General features: G+C 37.1%; 2 protein-coding genes and 1 long non-coding RNA gene across 3 annotated transcripts; all 3 read left to right on the forward strand.

Moving 5' to 3' along the window:
* The first annotated feature begins 1,614 nt into the window (after nucleotides 1-1,614).
* LOC146320872 (factor V activator-like) lies at nucleotides 1,615-3,811 on the forward strand. Its single transcript, XM_084729299.1, has 4 exons — nucleotides 1,615-1,792; nucleotides 1,949-2,013; nucleotides 2,448-2,581; nucleotides 3,570-3,811. Exons 1-4 carry the CDS (start codon nucleotides 1,701-1,703, stop codon nucleotides 3,711-3,713), a joined length of 435 nt encoding a protein of 144 aa, XP_084585425.1. The 5' UTR covers nucleotides 1,615-1,700; the 3' UTR covers nucleotides 3,714-3,811.
* Nucleotides 3,812-12,931: 9,120 nt separating this feature from the next.
* On the forward strand, nucleotides 12,932-13,923 carry LOC146320873 (uncharacterized). The gene is made up of 3 exons (XR_014771513.1): nucleotides 12,932-13,133; nucleotides 13,290-13,354; nucleotides 13,789-13,923. It is a non-coding gene; the product is annotated as an uncharacterized LOC146320873 (long non-coding RNA).
* A 9,341-nt stretch (nucleotides 13,924-23,264) lies between these two features.
* On the forward strand, nucleotides 23,265-24,056 carry LOC146320874 (snake venom serine protease-like). Its single transcript, XM_084729320.1, has 3 exons — nucleotides 23,265-23,280; nucleotides 23,512-23,686; nucleotides 23,876-24,056. Exons 1-3 carry the CDS (start codon nucleotides 23,265-23,267, stop codon nucleotides 24,054-24,056), a joined length of 372 nt encoding a protein of 123 aa, XP_084585446.1.
* The last annotated feature ends 1,459 nt before the right edge of the window (nucleotides 24,057-25,515 follow it).

Genomic DNA, 25,515 nt, shown 5'->3' on the forward strand with positions numbered 1-25,515 from the left:
TAATGAGTTCATCAGACATGTTATTACACTTCTTAGTCCATCTTTCAGTCCCATAGACTGTTGTGATATCTGTTATGTATTCTGGAGCCAGTCAAAGTTTTAAAAGTAGCAATAAGATTTTAACATCAGTTCCAAAATGTTCTAGACAAGACAATTAAAAGTTTAGGTAGATGGTCCAGATCCAGGGTTTAAGACAGCAGATAGTGGATGGAATGAAAAGAAGAGGTGTCACGTCCTTCAGTCAGCCTTCAGTTGTGATGTCTGCAGTTTGATGATGATGATGTCAAAGTGGAGGGATACAGCAGTCCAGTGGTCTCATGGGGACATTGTAGAGTATTTTTCTAAATGATTCTTAAAGTTGGATCTTTATTTTTGCATGATTGTGCAAAAAATTTCACAATAATCTTTTAGCATATTGTAAATAAAGTGGTGTGAGATGAAACTAGACATCTGCACCTCCTCCTGGCTCTGTTTTCAGGCTTTAAAAAATCTAGACTCTGACCAGAGACTTTGGACAATCACAGGTCGATGAGATGGTTGATGGTTCAGGTCCTGGGAATGGCACATTTGTTTTGGATGTAAAATAAACTGCTGACAATCGTATTTGTGAGAAAGGTTTTTTTTTTAAAGGAAAGTCAGGGTACAGAAAATGTCTGTTAGTAATTGTAAGAAACTGTAATAACTTCTGGCACAGTTGATCATGTATATTGATAACTTTATAGAGAGAATACAACAACCAGTGTTGTAACTCACAGTCACCTGGTGGACGTCTTTGTCTTTCAGGTGTCACAGTGAGCACAGTGGAGGATCTGCAGAAGAGAATCATCAGAGGTACAAAGTGTCGTGATGATGAGCGTCTGTATCATGTGAAATTAGTTGATAAGAATGAGAACTTTGTGTGTGGTGGCTCTCTGATCACTGACCAGTGGATTCTGACTGCAGCTCACTGCAAGAAAGGGTGAATGAGTTTTACTTCAAATCAAGAAACATTATTTTGCTATTTGTTATTGACAATTTAGAACAAGTAGCAACCATTAATGATAAGATGTAAAACAACAGCATTCCCAAAATGCAGATAGAATTGCTTATGTTCATTTTCAGTAATTACTGACCTTAATGCATGATATAGTTACAGTGATGCAGTGATGTTTCTCTTTAACCTCCAGGGTTAAGAAGGCAGTTGTAGGGGTGCATCCAGGTCGAGGACAACCAGTGAAAAAGAAAAAAACTCGGACCTACTGGAAAATATTCACAAAACATGACATCATGCTGATGAAGCTAAAGGAAGCTACTGGTATCAACCCTGTAAAACTTCCTGACTGTGCAAATCGTCCCAGACTCAATATGTCAACTTTGTGTGTGGTGGCTCTCTGATCACTAAAGAGTGGATTCTGACTGCAGGTCACTGTGAGCCTCGGTGAGTGAGTGAAAGTTTTATTTCTTACTCTCATTCATAATTTAAAATAAGTAGCAACCATTAATGATGAGATGTAAAACAACAGCATTCCCAAAATGCAGATAGAATTGCTTATGTTCATTTTCAGTAATTACTGACCTTAATGCATGATATAGTTACAGTGATGCAGTGATATTTCTCTTTAACCTCCAGGGCTAAGAAGGTAGTTTTAGAAGTACATCCAGGTCCAGGACAACCAGCAGAAACCCCAGTAGAATCTGTGATCTATAAGGAAAAGAGTGACATGCACGACATCATGCTGTGGAAGCTGCCTAAACCTGCTAATGTGAAACCTGTAAACCTTCCTGATGACAAAGACTGTCCCAGGCCAACAATGTAAGTCGTGACCTCTCCCCTTAAATAAATCTAAAATCTCAACTCTTGAGGAACTCAAAATGAGAAATTCCAGTAGAATCTTTTTTAAAATGTAAAGTCATTATGGTGAAAGTTGTTTGTTTTGGAGACGTTGATCTTTTTTTGTTTGTATTTCAGCAATCAAGTCCAGATTGCAGGTCATGGAAGCTCACCTGTTAACTGTGATCGCTGTAAAAATATAGGTAAGAAAACCGTCTTAATCTTATATATTTGACAGAGGAATAATTTTCATCATCAGTGCTGCTTGAAGCAACAAGAGAGGCTCTTTTATTTCTGCTGATGCTCAGTTAACCATCAACCACAGGTGATAACATCATGTGACAACATCAGTGTCAGAGCACATCTGAACAACATCTTAGTCTATAAGTTAACAGCTCTAATAACAACACAAGTCAGATGAATCTGATTTCTTTTATCATAATTATCTATATCACAGTTACTGTCTTATTTTTCTGCTATGTTTGCTAACATTGCTGACACATATTTACATGAAGGATCAGTAAGAATAAATAATGAGATTCCAATGTTTTCTTCATTTGTAGATGGAATGATTTTTTGTGTACAAGTCAAGTAGTCTGGGTAATGTAGTAAAAAGACCTTTTCTGTTCTCATCTAGAACCCAGAACAAATGATCTCCAATGTGCAGACCTTGGGGTCATGGACTGTCCATGGATCACAAACCCTTTACAGTACAAAAAGCGACGTGACCGTGTGTTCTGTGGTGACACTACTAATGCAGACGTGTGTAGTGTGAGTGAGCTTGTTTTCTACCCTTCTATCTTTTCTACAGTCATTGTAAGTTTTACAGACAGAGGGCGCCCTCACACTTCTCCCCACATCCAAGCACTTCAGTTAAAAAGACTTAAAGCTGCAGGAACTTTTGTTGATGTCCCTGTTGACAAAAGCAGAAGTGTTTCCAATGTAATAACCACAAAACATAAAGACAAAAATAAAATTAGCTAAAAGAATCTTCTTCTTTTTAATTGGCTAATGAACTCCTCACTGTACCTTCATTACAAGTAAAAGTCCTGCATTAAAAAAAACCTTTTTTGAATAAAAGTATGTAAGTACTATCAGCTGAATGTACTTTTAAGTATAACAAGTAAAAGTAGTCATGGTCCAGAATAATGCTCCCTGTCAGCAGCTAGTAACTATATCTGTCAGACATGTAGTGGAGTAAAAAGCTTCTGAGATGTAGTGGAGTAGAAGGAGCACTAATAGATTTAAAAGTACTTTGAATGTGTACTTATGTAGCAACTCTACTTGAGTAAATGTACTCAGTTACATTCCCCCACTGAAGCTTAGGGAGAAGTTTAGTGTGTATTTTATTGTGAAGACAAGTGTGCAACACTCCTTTAACAGGCCCTGTATTGTATAAACAGGAGAGAGGGTCCAAATTTACGTACAAAAACTACATTTTAAGCTTCACAGTGATAAAGTCATTTGAGTGAAACTGGCTTTGAACCAGTATTTCAAGTATTTTTTATAAATATTGTTATTTTCTATTTTTTGCCATTTCTGCCAAGTTCTATAATAAAAGATAATCATTCTATAATGAATTTACAGCAATTGAAGAAGTCTACATTAACATAGATACTGGTTTGATACTTCAGTATATTTGCTTGACCGTCAGTGTAGCTCCCAGAAACAAAATCACCAGCTGCAACTCTTTAAAAAAAAAAACTCTTTAAAAAAATTTTTAAAAGTCTACAACTAACAATATAAATCTCTCTCACAGGGCGACTCTGGTGGAGGAGTGGTGCTCAACGGCATGATTTATGGTGTCATTTCTGCCGGTTATGATGACATCTGTCTGCATCCAGTCATATTCATGAACGTCTGTTCTTACATGGACTGGATCAACAAAACTATTACTACATAGATGGGTTGTTTTGGGTGTGGTTAGTTGTGAAATGTCCTGTCATTTAACAAACAGGTCACATTGTTGAGTTTGTCTAAAATGACCATTGATGAATTTATAATGAATTAGTTTACATTAAATGTTCAGTGATCATGTGTAAAGTCCTTTAAAATAAAGAATAAATGTGATTCTACAGCATGACTTTACAAAGAAGTGTCTGAGTCATAAAAGTTACTACTGTCATTGTATGGAAAAACTACAAAGGGATACTAATAGATGTCTTGTGTTCTTTCAACAACACTGATGATAAACAATATGTTCCAGCAACATTAACATGACCTCCACATACATTGTCCTGAGCTGAAACAACATGTCAAACTGAAGCAGTTGTTGATCTCTTGCGGCCCCTAGTGGTCGGTTAAGAAGAGAGAGAAGTCAGCTGTCGATGGTCGGATAAAACAGAGCAGTCAGAAAATAGAATTACTGCCTCACACTTGTTTGTCTCCACCAAGCAGTCAAGTTACAGTTTATGTCCATGTCTGTCCAGAATCATATCATGTCTGTAGTGAAGACTGAAGGAATTTAATATGGAACTTACCACTATATTGACCTGCAACTTTGAAGGAATTAAATTAAAGGTATTAAATGTATTTTTTGGTAAAATGGAAGTTGTCACTGTACATGTGTGATTCCAGTGAATCATTTCCAGGTAGAAACATGCTGTCTTCACTTAGAGGAGGACAGAGGACTGATAGACAGCTGAACATTATGATGTCACAGTGAAGTTGACCTTTGACCTTTTGGATATAAAACGTCATCACCTCATCATTTTAACCTGTTAGATATTTATGTGTAGTTTTGTCCTAATTAGTGTATGAATTTGTGAGTTATGGTCAAAAATATGTTTAGTGAGGTCACAGTAACCTTTGACCTTTGAGCAGCAAGATTTAATCTTTCAGTCAAAGTGTTCATTTGTGTCAAGTTTGAAGAAATGTGATGACCTGAAAACATAAAACCATAAAATATAAAGACATGAAGGTTGTAAAAAAAAAAAGAAGTTTTTAAAGAGTTGTGAATCACAGAGCTCCTTCAGCATACAGTCATGAATGTTCACCAGAAAAATAAGGCTGATCAGTCCAGTAGTCAGGGACGTTTCTTGCCATATGTGGACTGTGTGGTTGCATAGAGACCCTGAAGTCATCAGGGCCCCAAACAGTGTAAGTCCAGAGATCAGAGGAGAAGCTCCATCACTTCATGTCACTACATCATTCACATGAACACAACTTGTGAGAATGTCAGCAGTGTAAAATAAATAACATTTGATCTGTTGTACTATGGAACTTTTCAACAAGAAGCAGAGAAAAACATAAATGATGAGTGTGAATATATTATTAATAACAGGGTGGATTTGGAAACAGTGGAGAGTTTGTTGTGTTTTATGTGGCCTGAACAGAGTGTGAAAAATACCACCTAACCTCAGCAGTAGTGACCGTCCACATCTTCACTCTCACTGTAATTTAACTTATGAAAAAATGAGTCAGTGCAATCATGTTACCCATAATGCATCATTCATGCATGCATCTAGAACTATTTCTAGCAGTTAGAGCGGGGTGCTGTAGATCTCTAGATCTAGATCAATCTCTAGAATTATCCATCCTCTACATGTTACTTTAAATGCCTCCCATACTGTTTGTATTGAGGCCACAGATCTTAAATGATCATTTATATACTCTGATATTCTCTCTCTTAACAAAGACACAAACTCTTCATCTTCAAGCAAAGACTTGTTAAATCTCCATTGCTTACTTTGATGTTTATTAATTGACAGAGGGAGGAGGACTGATACAGGGACAAATAGGAGTGTACTTGTGAGTGAGCAGTCATTTGAGGACCACAGTGTGTGTGTGTGTGTGTGTGTGTGTGTGTGTGTGTGTGTGTGTGTGTGTGTGTGTGTGTGAGGTTGTTGTAATATTCATTTTGGTCACAAGAGGGAGGCAGAAGTTCACCACTGCTCTGTGTTCTCAGGACTAAAATCATTCATTCTTTCCTCCAGGTGAGTTTTAACAGTGGTGAAGTTCAACCTGCTTTAACTGAAATTAAACAGTTAGAAAAATGATCAAACAGCAAAAATCCTTTCAAAAATGATCTTAACTCTTTTCATCACTTGGTCCTGAGGACTTCTGTGTAAAAGCATCCTTGACAAAATGACACATATACTCCACAACATGTAGGGGTTTGTTACTATTGACTTCTGGGTAAAAAAAAGACAATATATTAAATGTTCACACTGATAAACTTTATTGTTTTTGTAAAGAGACACTCATTCTGCATTTGATGCCTGCAACATGTTCCAAAATGTTGGTGAAAAAGCAACAAAAGACAAAACTGCAGGAATTTATTTATTCATGTACGATCAATAACATCATTAAAAGATTCAGAGAATCTCTGCATGTAAGAGACAAGACTGAAAAGCAACAGTGAATGACCTTTGACCCCCTCAGGCTGCATTGCATTAAAAACTGCATTAAAAGCCCACATCACTGTATAAAGGAGATTACATGGTGTCAGGAACACTTTGTCAGTAAAGACATGGTTTGAATGATGGGGGAGCTACAGGGAGCTCGACTCCCCTGAAAGTCTCATTTGGAGGAGATCTAAAACATGATGTTCCTTCAGTAATTAACTCATGCTGTGTGTGCTGTTTGTGTGTGTGTCATCGAGGCAGCTGCACTGTCTGTGGTTCTGACATGGAGTGGAGGAGACAGACAGAAAGACAGACAGATAAACAACATGTCAATTATTTTGGTTTCTGTTTGCTTTATGTGGTTGTAAATAAAACGTTTGTCCTAAAAAACTAATTTCTCCCAGACTGCAGCATGAGAGCAGAGGAGACAGTCAACCTGTCCTCCTCCCTCTCTCTCACTACTCTGATCTGTCAGCTGGTCTTTCTACCCACAGTCTCCTCCCACACCAGTGAAAGCTCTGGGACACTCCCACACTAACATTACAACACATATTTACAGTTCAGCATCACTCACACTTTACAATAGACAATGCAGATGACTGTGGACTGATAGAGATGAAAGAAAATACATCATGAAGTGAAGAAACTAAAGTCAAACTTAACACAAACCCTCTGTACCCCCTCCCCTCTCTGTCTCCACCTGTACAACACCACACTGTGTGCAGCACGTTTCAAACACTAACACACTGCTTTCACAAGTGTTAAAAACACATCACACACTGAAACATTACACACTTTTCTCAAAACTGCAAACACAAAACCAAATATTTAAACTACATTCACAAAACCTCTGACTCTTCTGGTAAAATCAAACAAAACTTTCAGATCCTACACAACATTATATGAACACAACTGAGCAGTCATTACACACTGCACCAACAAATGGAAAACACTAAGTTCAGAGCATGTGTCACACAATGGTGTGAGCTTCTTAATGATACCAGCGATAAAATATTTCCACTGGTCACTCAGCTTCCAGTAGGCGGTGACCAAGTCTCTGTTGCTCCACGTCCAAGTGCTGGTCCCGTGCCTCGTCTCGGCCGCTCACTGCCAGTGGTGGACAGAGTACTCAACCCCAGTACTTGAGTCAAAGTATAGATACTCCTAGAGTACTTGGTTCTAAAAATATTATATAATATATCCAGAAGTACATGTTTTTAAAAATACTTAAGTATTCAAAAGTACAAATTACAAAGTACATTTTCTAATATCAGTACATGCTGTATTGTTTTCACGATGCATTTACAGAACCTTGTAACTCTCTGAAACCATCTAATGATGCACTGATGCTTGTAGAACCACTCTGCTACACAAAGTCTATAGAAACACCTATAAAAACTTCAGTATAGAAATACAATCAAAAACAAAAAGGACAGTTATTGTCAATTTCTGATGTAACTGTATTAAAATCACATCATAACATTAGCTTGAAGCCGACTGTAAGGAGTTCTCCAAATCTGTTAAATAACTGAGATTTCTTTCTGTCTTCAGAGGCAGTATATATACATGAATTATGTGGTATTTTTCACCCCGATAAAACAATCCAACTTTAAAAACTACCTGGAATAATGAATAATTATAATAACATCTTGAGGTTTAATTTTGTCTTTCTCCTGCCGTCACCATTACTGCTTTTTGTTTGAATGAAAGAGGGAGAGTTTGCTTGTTCTTGTTACAGAGCGCCTGGATGATGTATTTCCACTTTTATATCAATCCAGAGGAGCTACTGTGATTGGTTTCCTTTTGTGAGGAACACAGCATGTGACCAACTGCATTTAAGAAAAGAAAAAACACCAACAGCTGACTTCAATGATGTGCTTAGTCAAAAAGTAACAACAACCTTCCTAGAAATGTAGTGGAGTCAAAAGTACAATATTTGTCTTTGAAATGTAGTGGAGTGAAAGTCAGAAGTTTCCAAAAAAACAAATACTCAAGTAAAGTACAGATACTCAAAAAATGTACTTAAGTACAGTACTCAAGTAAATGTACTTCACTACTGTCCACCACTGCTCACTGCTCCGTCTTTGGCCTGTGCAGATCCTCTGTAGAGTCTCCTCTGCTCCGTGGTCCAACTCTGTCCTGTGTGTGTGCGCTGTCCTCTCCTCTCGTCCAGCTGCCTGCTTCCCCTCTATACCTGTGTTCAGTCACATTAACAGAGCACACTGTCCTGTGTTGGCCAATCGTGAGTTTCTGGGGGCGTGGTCAGTGAATCACAGCTGACACTGTTCACCTCATCCTCAGTTCACAACAAAGCCTGCCAGTCACACAACAGGTCCATAATAAAAATAAAACCATGCAATAATATAAAACTAGTCAAAACATGTAACAAAATCAAATGTAACTTTATATAAATACTAATAAAAAAATCATTTGAAGTTCCAACTTCAGTGTGTGAACAACTGAAAAACTGTAAATGACACAAGTAGAAACAAGTGAGAACAATTTTGAGGACTTGTGCATAAGAGATGACAGTTGTGTTGCAGTTGTGTTCAGCTTCTGTTGCTTGTGTTTACCATTTTGCATCACAGTATAAAATGTGTCTTAGTGAGTAAAAACATGTTTAAAGTTTTGCCAACAGAGTGAATGATTTCATAAATGTGTTTAGAGCTCTGAGCATTTGTTTCAGAGAATGTGGTTTAATGTTTTAGCAGCTGTGAAAAAGTGTAGCTGCTGCAGGATGAACACTGAGGTATGATGGTGTGTGTGTATTGATGTGTGTGTGTGTGTCTGTGTTGATGTGTAAGTGTGTTGTGTGAGTGAGTCAGAGACAGACAGAGAGAACTCTTCGCATGATCAAAATGTGATACATAAGTATAAGTAATATAGAGAATACTTCATGTTTCTCATCAGTTAAACTGTAAGTGAACATGAAGATGATTGTATATAATTAGCTACACTGAGAGAGAGACATTTAAATGGACATTCAGAGACACTGCAGAGACCAGAGCCTCAGTGTGTTGAGTATCATTTCTTTATAACGTACTATCACACCATGAGGCAAATTCAGGACATAAAACTCAGGCTGTGTGAGCTCCTCTGTTTGAATAAACCACAGATTATTTTACTAAGGTAACAGACATGAACTTTATCTTCAATCAACACACTGACAATTAAAAAAACTATGAGAGCCAAAGAGAGAAAATACAACAGAGCAGCAATGACATTTGAAGAAAATGAATTTTAATCCACATACAGTCAGGGTAAATTGTCACATTATATTTTTCAACAAATATCAACATGTATAAAAGTAGAGTCTTTGGTTGCAGTTAAAAGACAGATGTTTCATACAGCAGAGCTCCATCAGTGTCAGGACATGAAAAAAAGAAACAACACATGTAAGAAAATTTATTTTCTTTTCCCTCTTTTTCTATCTCTTCACTCCCTCTCCTGGTCTTCCATTCCAGTGGTTCCCAAACATTTCTTGCTTGTGAGACCTTCAAACTTGCAACCCAGCATCACAAGTTTTCATCTCAGTGTGAACAAGAGCTGTGAAAAATCTAAGAGTGATTTTTCCTTCTCAGATTGTGTCATTTGAAGGATTTTAGAGGCATGCAGAGAGTGAAAGTATCCAGTATTTCACAAAACAAAAATAAAACAAAAATTTGGCCCAGCAAAAGATCAGCAAAAACAAAACTGTGAAACATGAAATTTGTCTGTTTTCTACTTTTAATGATCTCGTGACCCTTCAGATTTATCTTTGGAACAACAGGAAGAAAACCTCTGTCTTCTCTCCTCTCTCCTCTCCTGACAGTTTCCTCAGTCTTGATGAGTGAACTGTTGGTGTGATCAAAACATACAAATACACAACAATACCTGACATATAATGTGGAGATAAAAATAATGACCATATTCTAATACAGGAAGCTATGAGCAAAAATATACAGAATACTTCATGTTTCTGTTAGATGACCAAAGAGTATAAAACATTAGTGAACACAGAGATCATTGTGGAGCTTTAATTCCATTGAGATAGTGAGATGTAAATTATCATTTGAATACATTCACCACACAGACAAGAGCAGCCACAGTGTGATGATCTTGGTTTATTAAAATATGATGTACCATAGTACCGTAAGGCAAATTCAAAAGATTAAAACTCAGGGTGTGTAACGTCCTTTGTGTTGATAAGCCTCACTCACATTAACTAAATGAAAAAAAATGCTCCACTTCCTCTCATCCTCTCATCATCCATTGAGTACCTGTTAGTGACAGTTGAACTGAGTTCATGTGATAATAATCCACAGAGTTTTTTTTTTAACAGGCTTCTGTTCATGTTTGAGGGACAAATCTGACAACATGTTTTAAATATAATCCTACAGTACAGGTATACAGTAACAACTCAGTTTAATGACTTTCAATGAATTCATTTCAATCAAAATATCAACTGAAGTTGAGTTGAACTTTTATGCATCTTTTCCTCATAAACTCAAACAATTACATTATATTCTACATGAACACACTGTGATGTTGGTTTCAAACATGCTGCAAAAGTAATGGATTACATGTAACAGGATTACAACAAAGGTAATGGTATTGCATTGCAGTTACAGAAACAGAACATAATCAGATTATAGTTACATTCAGTAAAAATGAGTATTATTAGCAGGATTAGATCTACTACCACGTGCAGTACACACACATTACAACACTTCACATGTCTGACAGTTGCCAGAAAAAAGTTTCTCTGGGAGGAATTTTAAACATGATTTGGTCTTTAAATGAGAAATGAGGAGCAACATCACAGTAGTGACAGTTCTGCCATCAGCTGTGAAAATACTGTCATCATCCAAGAAGTCAACATGTCATTTAAGATCAGCCGCTAACGTTAGCAAGCCAGAAATCCAGTCACATAATCTGTCAATAATACGAGGACTACTAGTGAAAAATATTTTGGGACTGTAGGTGATGAAGCTCATGATGGGGATGGTGTGTGGGTGAAAACACAAACCCTGGACCAGAAAAACTTCATAACAACTAACTTTAATTTAGTTAAGAAAGAAGATTTCAATGTGCACAACTACTGCTAATAACCTAAATGTTCATTCACACATAACAAAGGAAGGAACAGCTGGACAAACAATGAATAACTCATAAAAATAAAACATTATATGAAGCTAAACAATTTCTCTCTTTTGATATAGAGAAAATCCAACAGTTAGAGTGATGAAGTTACATGACTTTATTATTGTGATACTTGGATGATGTTACTGATGACATTTGAACAGGTAATTAGTAACTGTTTGGGAGTAGATTTTTAAAGTGACCCTCTCAGCCCTGGTTCCAGGTTTGTCTAACCTGCCTGCTGATGAAGGGACACTTTTTTCTTCTCTTTGTAGTATTTTTCCTGTCGTCACTTTCTGTCAGATGAGGGTGGGAACACTTGCTGAGAAATTTGCATCAGTGCAGACCTTCGTAGCCAGTTAGGTTTGTGTTGATAAACCTTCACCAACTGATTGGTGGCCTGAAGGCCCACAGGACAGCGTGAGCAGATTTAAAAAGTCACCACTGTTGCACCAGGAGGACAGTCATCAACAAAGATGGGTGGTGTAACACGTCTTCTCCTTTTGCTGTGTGTCGGTGAGTACACAACTATAGTTTACATCTCTGATACTTACTTCAACTCTTTTATACACACTCAGATAACATGTATGTTTTTATAAAGTAGTAATTCTATGTTTAATGAGTTCATCAGACGTGTTATTACACTTCTTAGTCCATCTTTCAGTCCCATAGACTGTTGTGATATCTGTTATGTATTCTGGAGCCAGTCAAAGTTTTAAAAGTAGCAATAAGATTTTAACATCAGTTCCAAAATGTTCTAGAGAAGACAATTAAAAGTTTAGGTAGATGGTCCAGATCCAGAGGTTTAGACAGCAGATAGTGGATGGAATGAAAAGAAGAGGTGTCACGTCCTTCAGTCAGCCTTCAGCTGTGATGTCTGCAGTTTGATGATGATGATGTCAAAGTGGAGGGATACAGCAGTCCAGTGGTCTCATGGGGACATTGTAGAGTATTTTTCTAAATGATTCTTAAAGTTGGGTCTTATTTTGTTGTGTGACTGTGCAAAAATTTCACAATAATCTTTTAGCATATTGTAAATAAAGTGGTGTGAGATGAAACTAGACATCTGCACCTCCTCCTGGCTCTGTTTTCAGGCTTTAAAAAATCTAGACTCTGACCAGAGACTTTGGACAATCACAGGTCGATGAGATGGTTGATGGTTCAAGTCCTGGGAATGGCACATTTGTTTTGGATGTAAAATAAACTGCTGAGAATCGTATTTGTGAGAAAGGTTTTTCTATAGAGAGAGAATACAACAACCAGTGTTGTAACTCACAGTCACCTGGTGGACGTCTTTGTCTTTCAGGTGTCACAGTGAGCACAGCGGAGAATCTGCAGAAGAGAATCGTCAATGGTGCAAAGTGTGGTGACACAGAGCGTCTGTATCATGTGAAGTTAGTTGATGATAAAAACAACTTTGTGTGTGGTGGCTCTCTGATCACTAAAGAGTGGATTCTGACTGCAGGTCACTGTGAGCCTCGGTGAGTGAGTGAAAGTTTTATTTCTTACTCTCATTCATAATTTACAACAAGTAGCAACCATTAATGATGAGATGTAAAACAACAGCATTCCCAAAATGCAGATAGAATTGCTTATGTTCATTTTCAGTAATTACTGACCTTAATGCATGATATAGTTACAGTGATGCAGTGATGTTTCTCTTTAACCTCCAGGGCTAAGAAGGTAGTTTTAGAAGTACATCCAGGTCCAGGACAACCAGCAGAAACCCCAGTAGAATCTGTGATCTATAAGGAAAAGAGTGACATGCACGACATCATGCTGTGGAAGCTGCCTAAACCTGCTAATGTGAAACCTGTAAACCTTCCTGATGACAAAGACTGTCCCAGGCCAACAATGTAAGTCGTGACCTCTCCCCTTAAATAAATCTAAAATCTCAACTCTTGAGGAACTCAGAATGAGAAATTCCAGTAGAATCTTTTTTAAAATGTAAAGTCATTATGGTGAAAGTTGTTTGTTTTGGAGACGTTGATCTTTTTTTGTTTGTATTTCAGCAATCAAGTCCAGATTGCAGGTCATGGAAGCTCACCTGTTAACTGTGATCGCTGTAAAAACATAGGTAAGAAAACTGTCTTAATCTTATATATTTGACAGAGGAATAATTTTCATCATCAGTGCTGCTTGAAGCAACAAGAGAGGCTCTTTTATTTCTGCTGATGCTCAGTTATCCATCAACCACAGGTGATAACATCATGTGACAACATCAGTGTCAGAGCACATCTGAACAACATCTTAGTCTATAAGTTAACAGCTCTAATAACAACACAAGTCTGATGAATCTGATTTCTTTTATCATAATTATCTATATCACAGTTACTGTCTTATTTTTCTGCTATGTTTGCTAACATTGCTGACACATATTTACATGAAGGATCAGTAAGAATAAATAATGAGATTCCAATGTTTTCTTCATTTGTTGGTGGAATGATTTTCTGTGTACAAGTCAAGTAGTCTGGGTAATGTAGTAAAAAGACCTTTTCTATTCTCATCTAGAACCCAGAACAAATGATCTCCAATGTGCAGACATCAAGTCTGCCACCTGTCCACAGATCCAGTCCCCTCCAACATACAAAATGATACAAAAAAACTTGTTCTGTGGTGACAGTTCCACTGCAGATGCCTGTCATGTGAGTGAGCTTGTTTTCTACTCTTTTCCTCTCTTCTATCTTTTTTCCCCTGCTGGAGGTGAGGGAGGAGCTAAATGTGTGGTGTTGGTGTTTTATTGTGAAGAAAAGTGTGCAACACTCCTTTAACCAGGCCCTATACTGTATAAACTTGTCAAAAACATGTAACCATGGAGACAGTGAGAAAGTTGCATCTCTGGAGGAGAAAAGGTCCAAATTTATGTAGAAAAACTGCATTTTAAGCCTCAAGGTGATAAAGTCATTTGGCTTTGAACCAGTTCACTCATCTGTTTGATCAGTCTGAGGATTTCAAATATTTTTCTTGATTGTTATTATTTTCTGTTTTCTGTCATCATGTCAGACTTTGTTCTGTCAGATTTCATTGACACTTATTGATTCAGTTTCTCTTCATTTAGTGATTCACTAAAACAAATAGTAATATAAAATATAATTATTATATGAAGAATTTGCACCAATTGAAGTAGTCTATATTAACTAAGATTTAAATACCCTGGTATAGCTCCCCAGGAGAAAAATTTGTCCCACTTTTTTCCCACTTTAATATTGTGTAAAATGTTTTTCCAAAAATATGTAAAAGTCTGCAACTAACAATATAAATTTCTCTCACAGGGTGACTGTGGTGGGGCAGTGCTGTACAACAACATGATTTATGGTGTCATTTTGGGCGGTATTGGTGATGCCTGTACGAAACCAGTCTTATTCATGGACGTCTGTACTTATCTGGACTGGATCAAAAAGACTATTACTAAATAGACAGGTTGTTTTGGGTGTGGTTAGTTGTAAAATGTCCTGTCATTTAACAAACATGTCACATTGTTGAGTTTGTCTAAAATGACCATTGATGAATTTAAAATGAATTGGTTTACATTAAATGTTCAGTGATCATGTGTAAAGTCCTTTAAAATAAAGAATAAATGTGATTCTACAGCATGACTTTACAAAGAAGTGTCTGAGTCATAAAAGTTTCTTGCTTCTATACTGTTGTTCTGATGAAAAGAAAAGCAGAAATCTGCAGTCACACATTTTCCTGTAAGAAGTGATTTTGTCTGTTATTATACTGTCATTGTATGGAAAAACTACAAAGGGATAATAATAGATGTCTTGTCTTCTTTCAACAACACTGATGATAAACAATATGTTCCAGCAACATTAACATGACCTCCACATTCATTGTCCTGAGCTGAAACAACATGTCAAACTGAAGCAGTTGTTGATCTCTTGCGGCCCCTAGTGGTCGGTTAAGAAGAGAGAGAAGTCAGCTGTCGATGGTCGGATAAAACAGAGCAGTCAGAAAATAGAATTACTGCCTCACACTTGTTTGTCTCCACCAAGCAGTCAAGTTACAGTTTATGTCCATGTCTGTCCAGAATCATATCATGTCTGTAGTGAAGACTGAAGGAATTTAATATGGAACTTAAAACTATATTGACCTGCAACTTTGAAGGAATTAAGGTATTAAGTGTATTTTTTGGTAAAATGGAAGTTGTCACTCTACATGTGTGATTCCAGTGAATCATTTCCAGGTAGAAACATGCTGTCTTCACTTAGAGGAAGACAGAGGACTGATAGACAGATGAACATTATAATGTCACAGTGAAGTTGACCTTTGACCTTTTGGATATAAAACGTCATCACCTCATCATTTTAACCTGTTAGATATTTATGTGTAGTTTTGTCATAATTAGTGTATGAATTTGTGAGTTATGGTCAAAAATATGTTTAGTGAGGTCATAGTAACCTTTGACCTTTGAGCAGCAAGATTTAATCTTTCAGTCAAAGTGTTCATTTGTGTCAAGTTTGAAGAAATGTGATGACCTGAAAACATAAAGCCTGTGACCATAAAATATAAAGACATGAAGGTTGTTTAAAAAAAAGAAGTTTTTAAAGAGTTGTGAATCACAGAGCTCCTTCAGCATACAGTCATGAATGTTCACCAGAAAAATAAGGCTGATCGGTCCAGTAGTCAGGGACGTTTCTTGCCATATGTGGACTGTGTGGTTGCATAGAGACCCTGAAGTCATCAGGGCCCCAAACAGTGTAAGTCCAGAGATCAGAGGAGAAGCTCCGTCACTTCATGTCACTACATCATTCACATGAACACAACTTGTGAGAATGTCAGCAGTGTAAAATAAATAACATTTGATCTGTTGTACTATAGAACTTTTCAACAAGAAGCAGAGAAAAACATAAATGATGAGTGTGAATATATTATTAATAACAGGGTGGATTTGGAAACAGTGGAGAGTTTGTTGTGTTTTATGTGGCCTGAACAGAGCATGAAAAGTACCACCTAACCTCAGCAGTAGTGACCGTCCACATCTTTACTCTCACTGTAATTTAACTTGTGAAAAAATGAGTCAGTGCAATCATGTTACCCATAATGCATCATGCATGCATGCATCTAGAACTATTTCTAGCAGTTAGAGCGGGGTGCTGTAGATCTCTAGATCTAGATCAATCTCTAGAATTATCCATCCTCTACATGTTACTTTAAATGCCTCCCATACTGTTTGTATTGAGGCCACAGATCTTAAATGATCATTTATATACTCTGATATTCTCTCTCTTATCAAAGACACAAACTCTTCATCTTCAAGCAAAGACTTGTTAAATCTCCATTGCTTACTTTGATGTTTATTCATTGACAGAGGGAGGAGGACTGATACAGGGACAAATAGGAGTGTACTTGTGAGTGAGCAGTCATTTGAGGACCACAGTGTGTGTGTGTGTGTGTGTGTGTGTGTGTGTGTGTGTGTGTGTGTGTGTGTGTGTGTGTGTGTGTGTGTGTGTGTGTGTGTGTGTGTGTGTGAGGTTGTTGTAATATTCATTTTGTTCACAAGAGGGAGGCAGAAGTTCACCACTGCTCTGTGTTCTCAGGACTAAAATCATTCATTCTTTCCTCCAGGTGAGTTTTAACAGTGGTGAAGTTCAACCTGCTTTGACTGAAATTAAACAGTTAGAAAAATGATCAAACAGCAAAAATCCTTTCAAAAATGATCTTAACTCTTTTCATCACTTGCTCCTGAGGACTTCTGTGTAAAAGCATCCTTGACAAAATGACACATATACTCCACAACATGTAGGGGTTTGTTACTATTGACTTCTGGGTAAAAAAAAGACAATATATTAAATGTTCACACTGATAAACTTTATTGTTTTTGTAAAGAGACACATGAGACAACATGTTCCAGAATGTTGGTAAAGGAGCAACAAAAGACAAAACTGCAGGAACTTAGAGATCTCATCATCTACAATCAATAACATCATTAAAAGATTCACAGAATCCAGAGAATCTCTGCATGTAAGAGACAAGACTGAGAAGCAACAGTGAATGACCTTTGACCCCCTCAGGCTGCACTGCATTAAAAACTGCATTAAAAGCCCACATCATTGTATAAAGGAGACTACATGGTGTCAGGAACACTTTGTCAGTAAAGACATGGTTTGAATTATGGGGGAGCTACAGGGAGCTCGACTCCCCTGAAAGTCTGATTTGGAGGAGATCTAAAAACATGATGTTCCTGCAATAATTTAGGAATCATAGAAATATGCTGTGTGTTTATTTGCTCACAACATTATAATTTCCAAAGATTCATCTTCAGTAATTAACTCATGCTGTGTGTGCTGTTTGTGTGTGTGTCATCGAGGCAGCTGCACTGTCTGTGGTTCTGACATGGAGTGGAGGAGACAGACAGAAAGACAGACAGATAAACAACATGTCAATTATTTCGGTTTCTGTTTGCTTTATGTGGTTGTAAATAAAACATTTGTCCTAAAAAACTCATTTCTCCCAGACTGCAGCATGAGAGCAGAGGAGACAGTCAACCTGTCCTCCTCCCTCTCACTCACTACTCTGATCTGTCAGCTGGTCTTTCTACCCACAGTCTCCTCCCACACCAGTGAAAGCTCTGGGACACTCCCACACTAACATTACAACACATATTTACAGTTCAGCATCACTCACACTTTACAATAGACAATGCAGATGACTGTGGACTGATAGAGATGAAAGAAAATACATCATGAAGTGAAGAAACTAAAGTCAAACTTAACACAAACCCTCTGTACCCCCTCTCCTCTCTGTCTCCACCTGTACAACACCACACTGTGTGCAGCACGTTTCAAACACTAACACACTGCTTTCACAAGTTTTAAAAACACATCACACACTGAAACATTACACACTTTTCTCAAAACTGTAAACACAAAACCAAATATTTAAACTACATTCACAAAACCTCTGCCTCTTCTGGTAAAATCAAACAATACTTTCAGATCCTACACAACATTATATGAACACAACTGAGCAGTCATTACACACTGCACCAACAAATGGAAAACACTAAGTTCAGAGCATGTGTCACACAATGGTGTGAGCTTCTTAATGATACCAGCGATAAAATATTTCCACTGGTCACTCAGCTTCCAGTAGGCGGTGACCAATTCTCTGTTGCTCCACGTCCAAGTGCTGGTCCGGTGCCTCGTCTCGGCCGCTCAATGCCAGTGGTGGGCAGAGTACTCAACCCCAGTACTTGAGTCAAAGTATAGATACTCCTAGAGTACTTGGTTCTAAAAATATTATATAATATATTCAGAAGTACATGTTTTTAAAAAATACTTAAGTATTCAAAAGTACAAATTACAAAGTGCATTTTCTAATATCAATACATGCTGTATTGTTTTCATGATGCATTTACAGAACCTTGTAACTCTCTGAAACCATCTAATGATGCACTGATGCTTGTAGAACCACTCTGCTACACAAAGTCTATAGAAACACCTATAAAAACTTCAGTATAGACATACAATCAAAAACAAAAAGGACAGTTATTGTCAATTTCTGATGTAACTGTATTAAAATCACATCATAAAATTAGATTGAAGCTAACTGTAAGGAGTTCTCCAAGTCTGTTAAATAACTGAGATTTCTTTCTGTCTTCAGAGGCAGTATATATACATGAATTATGTGGTATTTTTCACCCCGATAAAACAATCCAACTTTAAAAACTACCTGGAATAATGAATAATTATAATAACATCTTGAGGTTTAATTTTATCTTTCTCCTGCCGTCACCATTACTGCTTTTTGTTTGAATGAAAGAGGGAGAGCTTGCTTGTTCTTGTTAAAGAGAGAGCCTGGATGATGTATTTCCACTTTTATATCAATCCCAGTTGAGAGGAGCTACTGTGATTGGTTTCTCTCTGTGAGGAACACAGCATGTGACCAACTGCATTTAAGAAAAGAAAAAACACCAACAGCTGACTTCAATGATGTGCTCAGTCAAAAAGTAACAACAACCTTCCTAGAAATGTAATGGAGTCAAAAGTACAATATTTGTCTTTGAAATGTAGTGGAGTGAAAGTCAGAAGTTTCCAAAAAAACAAATACTCAAGTAAAGTACAGATACTCAAAAAATGTACTTAAGTACAGTACTCAAGTAAATGTACTTCACTACTGTCCACCACTGCTCACTGCTCCGTCTTTGGCCTGTGCAGATCCTCTGTAGTCTCCTCTGCTCCGAGGTCCAACTCTGTCCCGTGTGTGTGCGCTGTCCTCTCCTCTCGTCCCGCTGCCTGCTTCCCCTCTATACCTGTGTTCAGTCACATTAACAAAGCACACACAACTGTTGGCCAATCGTGAGTTTCTGGGGGCGTGGTCAGTGAATCACAGCTGACACTGTTCACCTCATCCTCAGTTCACAACAAAGCCTGCGAGTCACACAACAGGTCCATAATAAAAATAAAACCATGCAATAATATAAAACTAGTCAAAACATGTAACAAAATCAAATGTAACTTTATATATATACTAATAAAAAAATCATTTGAAGTTCCACCTTCAGTGTGTGAAGAATTGTGAAAAACTGTAACTGACACAAGTAGAAACAAGTGAGAACAATTTTGTTTCAGAGAATGTGGTTCAGTGTTTTAGCAGCTGTGAAGAACTGTAATGTGTGGAAATTATTTCAGATGTTTCTAAAACTTCTTCTTATGTTCTAGCTGTGTGATCACATTTCACTTTGTTCAGTATCACTTCTAACTGTAGCTGTAACTGTGTTTTGCTGCAGGTACCATCACCTGACCATTTTATCTGATCTCAGTACTTTATTCATGATTATGTGACTTGAACAAACGTCTCTCCCACTCTGAACTGGAAGCCCCGCTGTTAACAGAAACAGGTGACAGACCTGCTTATACAAGGCTTTTGTTCAGTTTAATATTTGCACACTCAGCTGAAATTTGAATAATAAACGACAGTGCAAAGTGGACGGTAAGGTAGACGGACTGTGGATCTCCATACCTGACATCTTTACTTCACCTGCTCTTATTATTTTTAGAGGCATGCAGAGAGTTAATATATGGGTACATAACAATTCTTAGAAAAAAATATTTATGATGATAAAATATCAAGCAATCAAATTTTATTATAGAGCCCAAAATCATACATGACAGTTTCCCTCAGGGGGCTTTACAGTCTGTACAGTGAAAAAGTGGAAGCCTGTTAAAATGTTTCCAAATGATAAATTAAAGAGTAGTAAGAGAACATTTTCTGCATAGACTCATCAATCTGTCTTATTAGTTTTTTTTTTTCTTACATGTGTTGTTTCTTTTTTTCATGTCCTGACACTGATGGAACTCTGCTGTATGAAACATCTGTCTTTTAACTGCAGACATGTGTGTGGAAAGACTCTACTATTATACATGTTGATATTTGTTGAAAGATATAATGTGACAATTTACCCTGACTGTATGTGGGTTAAAATTCATTTTTTACAAATGTGTTCTCAGAGTTGTTTAACTTTCAACGTATCCGTTGATGATAAAGTTCATGTCTGTTACCTTAGTAAAATAATTTGTGACTTGTTCAAACAGAGGAGCTCACAGCCTGAGTTTTATGTCCTGAATTTGCCTCATGGTGTGATAGTACATTGTAAATAAATGATACTTAACACACTGAGGCTCTGGTCTCTGCAGTGTCTCTGAATGTCCATTTAAATGTCTCTCTCTCAGTGTAGCTAATCATACAGACAAATGCATGCAAGGTAGAAAACATACACATATTTCATGTTACACAATTTTGTTTTGTCACGTGATTTTCAGACAAGGTTTTCTGAGTTTTTTCTCACCCTTTAGTGGGTCTACAGGACAGGGGGTGTTGTACACTGTGAAGATTGTAATCTGAGAGAAAAAGACTTTTGATGAGTGAACTGTTGGTGTGATCAAATCATACAAATACAGAACAATACCTGACATATAATGTGGAGATAGACGTAAAGACCATATTCTAATACAGGAAGTTATGAGCAGAAATATACAGAATACTTCATGTTTCTGAGCAAAGAGTATAAAACAGTGAACACAGAGATCATTGTGTGGCTTTAATTCCATCGAGATAGTGAGATGTAAATTATCATTTGAATACATTCACCACACAGACAAGAGCAGCCACAGTGTGATGTAGCTTCCTTTATTAAAATATGATGAGATTAAAACTATTAATTCACTGATTAAAACAATTACATTATATTCTACATGAATACACTGTGATGTTGTTTTCAAGCATGCTGAAAAAGTAATGGATTACATGTAACAGGATTACAACAAAGGTAACTGTATTCCATTGCAGTTACAGAAACAGAGCATAATCAGATTATAGTTGCATTCAGTAAAAATGAGTATTATTAACAGGATTAGAATTTCAAAATACATTTTGAAATAAAGAATGATCTACTACCACGTGCAGCACACACACATTACAACACTTCACATGTCTGACAGTTGCCAGAAAAAAGTTTCTCTGGGAGGAATTTTAAACATGATTTGGTCTTTAAATGAGAAATGAGGAGCAACATCACAGTAGTGACAGTTCTGCCATCAGCTGTGAAAATACTGTCATCATCCAAGAAGTCAACATGTCATTTAAGATCAGCCGCTAACGTTAGCAAGCCAGAAATCCAGTCACATAATCTGTCAATAATACGAGGACTACTAGTGAAAAATATTTTGGGACTGTAGGTGGTGAAGCTCATGACTGGGATGGTGTGTGGGTGAAAACACAAACCCTGGACCAGAAAAACTTCATAACAACTAACTTTAATTTAGTTAAGAAAGAAGATTTCAATGTGCACAACTACTGCTAATAACCTAAATGTTCATTCACACATAACAAAGGAAGGAACAGCTGGACAAACAATGAATAACTCATAAAAATAAAACATTATATGAAGCTAAACAATTTCTCTCTTTTGATATAGAGAAAATCCAACAGTTAGAGTGATGAAGTTACATGACTTTATTATTGTGATACTTGGATGATGTTACTGATGACATTTGAACAGGTAATTAGTAAGTGTTTGGGAGTAGATTTTTAAAGTGACCCTCTCAGCCCTGGTTCCAGGTTTGTCTAACCTGCCTGCTGATGAAGGGACACTTTTTTCTTCTCTTTGTAGTATTTTTCCTGTCGTCACTTTCTGTCAGATGAGGGTGGGAACACTTGCTGAGAAATTTGCATCAGTGCAGACCTTCGTAGCCAGTTAGGTTTGTGTTGATAAACCTTCACCAACTGATTGGTGGCCTGAAGGCCCACAGGACAGCGTGAGCAGATTTAAAAAGTCACCACTGTTGCACCAGGAGGACAGTCATCAACAAAGATGGGTGGTGTTACACATCTTCTCCTTTTGCTGTGTGTCGGTGAGTACACAACTATAGTTTACATCTCTGATACTTACTTCAACTCTTTTATACACACTCAGATAACATGTATGTTTTTCTAAAGTAGTAATTCTATGTTTAATGAGTCCATCAGACATCTTATTACACTTCTTAGTCCATCTTTCAGTCCCATAGACTGTTGTGACATCTGTTATGTATTCTGGAGCCAGTCAAAGTTTTAAAAGTAGCAATAAGATTTTAACATCAGTTCCAAAATGTTCTAGAGAAGACAATTAAAAGTTTAGGTAGATGGTCCACATCCAGAGGTTGAGACAGCAGATAGTGGATGGAATGAAAAGAAGAGGTGTCACGTCCTTCAGTCAGCCTTCAGCTGTGATGTCTGCAGTTTGATGATGATGATGTCAAAGTGGAGGGATACAGCAGTCCAGTGGTCTCATGGGGACATTGTAGAGTATTTTTCTAAATGATTCTTAAAGTTGGGTCTTATTTTGTGGTGTGACTGTGCAAAAATTTCACAATAATCTTTCATCTTATTGTAATTCAAGTGGTGTGAGATGAAACTAGACATCTGCACTTCCTCCTGGCTCTGTTTTTAGGCTTTAAAAAATCTAGACTCTGACCAGAGACTTTGGACAATCACAGGTCGATGAGATGGTTGATGGTTCAGGTCCTGGAAATGAAACATTTGTCTTGAATGTAAAATAAACTCCTGAACTCCGCATTTGTGAGAAAATTTCTTTACAAGGGAACTCAGTGTAGAAGAAATGTCTGTTAGTAATTGTAAGAAACTGTAATAACTTCTGGCACAGCTGATCATGTATATTGATAACTTCATAGAGAGAATACAACAACCAGTGTTGTAACTCACAGTCCCCTGGTGGACGTCTTTGTCTTTCAGGTGTCACAGTGAGCACAGCGGAGGATCTACAGAAGAGAGTCATCGGAGGTAAAAAGTGCGGTGATAAAGAGCGTCTGTACCATGTGAAGTTAGTTGATGAGAACAACAACTTTGTGTGTGGTGGCTCTCTGATCACTGACCAGTGGGTTCTGACTGCAGCTCACTGCAAGAAAGGGTGAGTGAGTTTTACTTCAAATCAAGAAACATTATTTTACTATTTGTCACTGACAATTTAAAACAAAACAACAGCATTCCCAAAATACAGATAAAATTGCTTATGTTCATTTTCAGTAATTATTAATTTATTGATCTTAATGCATGATATAGTTAAAGTGATGCAGTGATATTTCTCTTTAACCTCCAGGGCTAAGAAGGCAGTTTTAGAGGTGCATCCAGGTCGAGGACAACCAGGACAAACCCCAGTAAAATCTGTGATCAGGAAGAAATTTTTCAAGAAACATGACATCATGCTGTGGAAGCTGCCTGACCCTACTAATGTGAAACATGTAAACCTTCCTAAAGACTGTCCCAGGCCACAAATGTAAGTCGTGACCTCTCCCCTTAAATAAATCTAAAATCTCAACTCTTGAGGAACTCAGAATGAGAAATTCCAGTAGAATAATTTTTAAAATGTAAAGTCATTATGGTGAAAGTTGTTTGTTTGAGAGACTTTGATCCTTTTTGTTTTGTATTTCAGAGATAAAGTCCAGATTGCAGGTCATGGAAGCTCAGCTGAAAGCTGTTCACGCTGTAAACCTCATGGTAGGAAAACTGTCTTAATCTCACATATTTGACAGAAGAATAATTTTCATCATCTGTGCTGCTTGAAGCAACAAGAGAGGCTCTTTTATTTCTGCTGATGCTCAGTTATCCATCAACCACAGGTGATAACATCATGTGACAACATCAGTGTCAGAGCACATCTGAACAACATCTTAGTCTATAAGTTAAGAGCTCTAATAACAACACAAGTCTGATGAATCTGCTTTCTTTTATCATAATTATCTATATCACAGTTACTGTCTTATTTTTCTGCTATGTTTGCTAACATTGATGACACATATTTACATGAAGGATCAGTAAGAATAAATAATGAGATTCCAATGTTTTCTTCATTTGTAGAAGGAACCATTTTCTGTGTCCAAGTGAAGTAGTCTGGGTAATGTAGTAAAAAGACCTTTTCTATTCTCATCTAGAACGCAGAACAAATGATCTCCAATGTGCAGACCTCAAGGTTGTGGACTGTCCATTGTTCCAACAAAATCGAAAAGACCCCAAATGGCCACGTGACCGTGTGTTCTGTGGTGACACTACTAATGCAGATGCGTGTTATGTGAGTGAGCTTGTTTTCTACCCTTCTATCTTTTCTACAGTCATTGTAAGTTTTACAGATAGAGGGCGTCCTCACACTTCTCCTCACATCCAAGAACCTCAGTTAAAAAGACTTAAAGCTATAGGAACGTTAATATTTTGTTGATGTCCCTGTTGACAAAATCAGAAGTGTTTCCAATGTAATGACCACAAAATATAAAGACAAAAATAAAATTAGGTAAAAATAATCCCTTTCTTAATTGACTAATGTACTCCTCAATGTAACTCCACTACAAGAAAAAGTCCTGCATTTAAAAAAAACTTTCTCCAGTAAAATTATGTAAGTATTATCAGCTGAATGTACTTTAAGTATAAAAAGTAAAAGTAGTCCTGGTCTAGAAAAATGCTCCCTGTCAGCAGCTAGTAACTATATCTGTCAGACATGTAGTGGAGTAAAAAGCGTAAAAAAAAAGCGAGTAAAAAGTGGAGTAGAAGGAGCATGAATAGATGTGTAAGTACGTCAAATTTTTACTTATGTAGCAACTCTACTTGAGTAAATGTACTTAGTTACTTTCCTCTGCTGGAGGTGAGGGAGGAGCTAAATGTGTGGTTGGTTTTATTGTGAAAAAAAGCAGGCCCTATACTGTATAAACTTGTCAAAAACATGTAACCATGGAGACAGTGAGAAAGTTG

The sequence above is a fragment of the Lutjanus erythropterus genome, chromosome 10 (genome assembly GCF_056507025.1).
Source record: "Lutjanus erythropterus isolate fLutEry1 chromosome 10, fLutEry1.hap2, whole genome shotgun sequence".
In the NCBI taxonomy this organism is placed as follows: domain Eukaryota; kingdom Metazoa; phylum Chordata; class Actinopteri; order Lutjaniformes; family Lutjanidae; genus Lutjanus; species Lutjanus erythropterus.

Excerpts from the sequence above, each read along its gene's own strand:
- LOC146320872 (XM_084729299.1), top strand. The coding sequence starts at position 1,701 with ATGCACGACATCATGCTGTGGAAGCTGCCTAAACCTGCTAATGTGAAA. Across the intron at positions 2,014-2,447 it reads TGATCGCTGTAAAAATATAG|AACCCAGAACAAATGATCTC; the intron begins GTAAGAAAACCG and ends GTTCTCATCTAG. Across the intron at positions 2,582-3,569 it reads CTAATGCAGACGTGTGTAGT|GGCGACTCTGGTGGAGGAGT; the intron begins GTGAGTGAGCTT and ends TCTCTCTCACAG.
- LOC146320874 (XM_084729320.1), top strand. Across the intron at positions 23,687-23,875 it reads GCAGCTCACTGCAAGAAAGG|GGCTAAGAAGGCAGTTTTAG; the intron begins GTGAGTGAGTTT and ends TTTAACCTCCAG.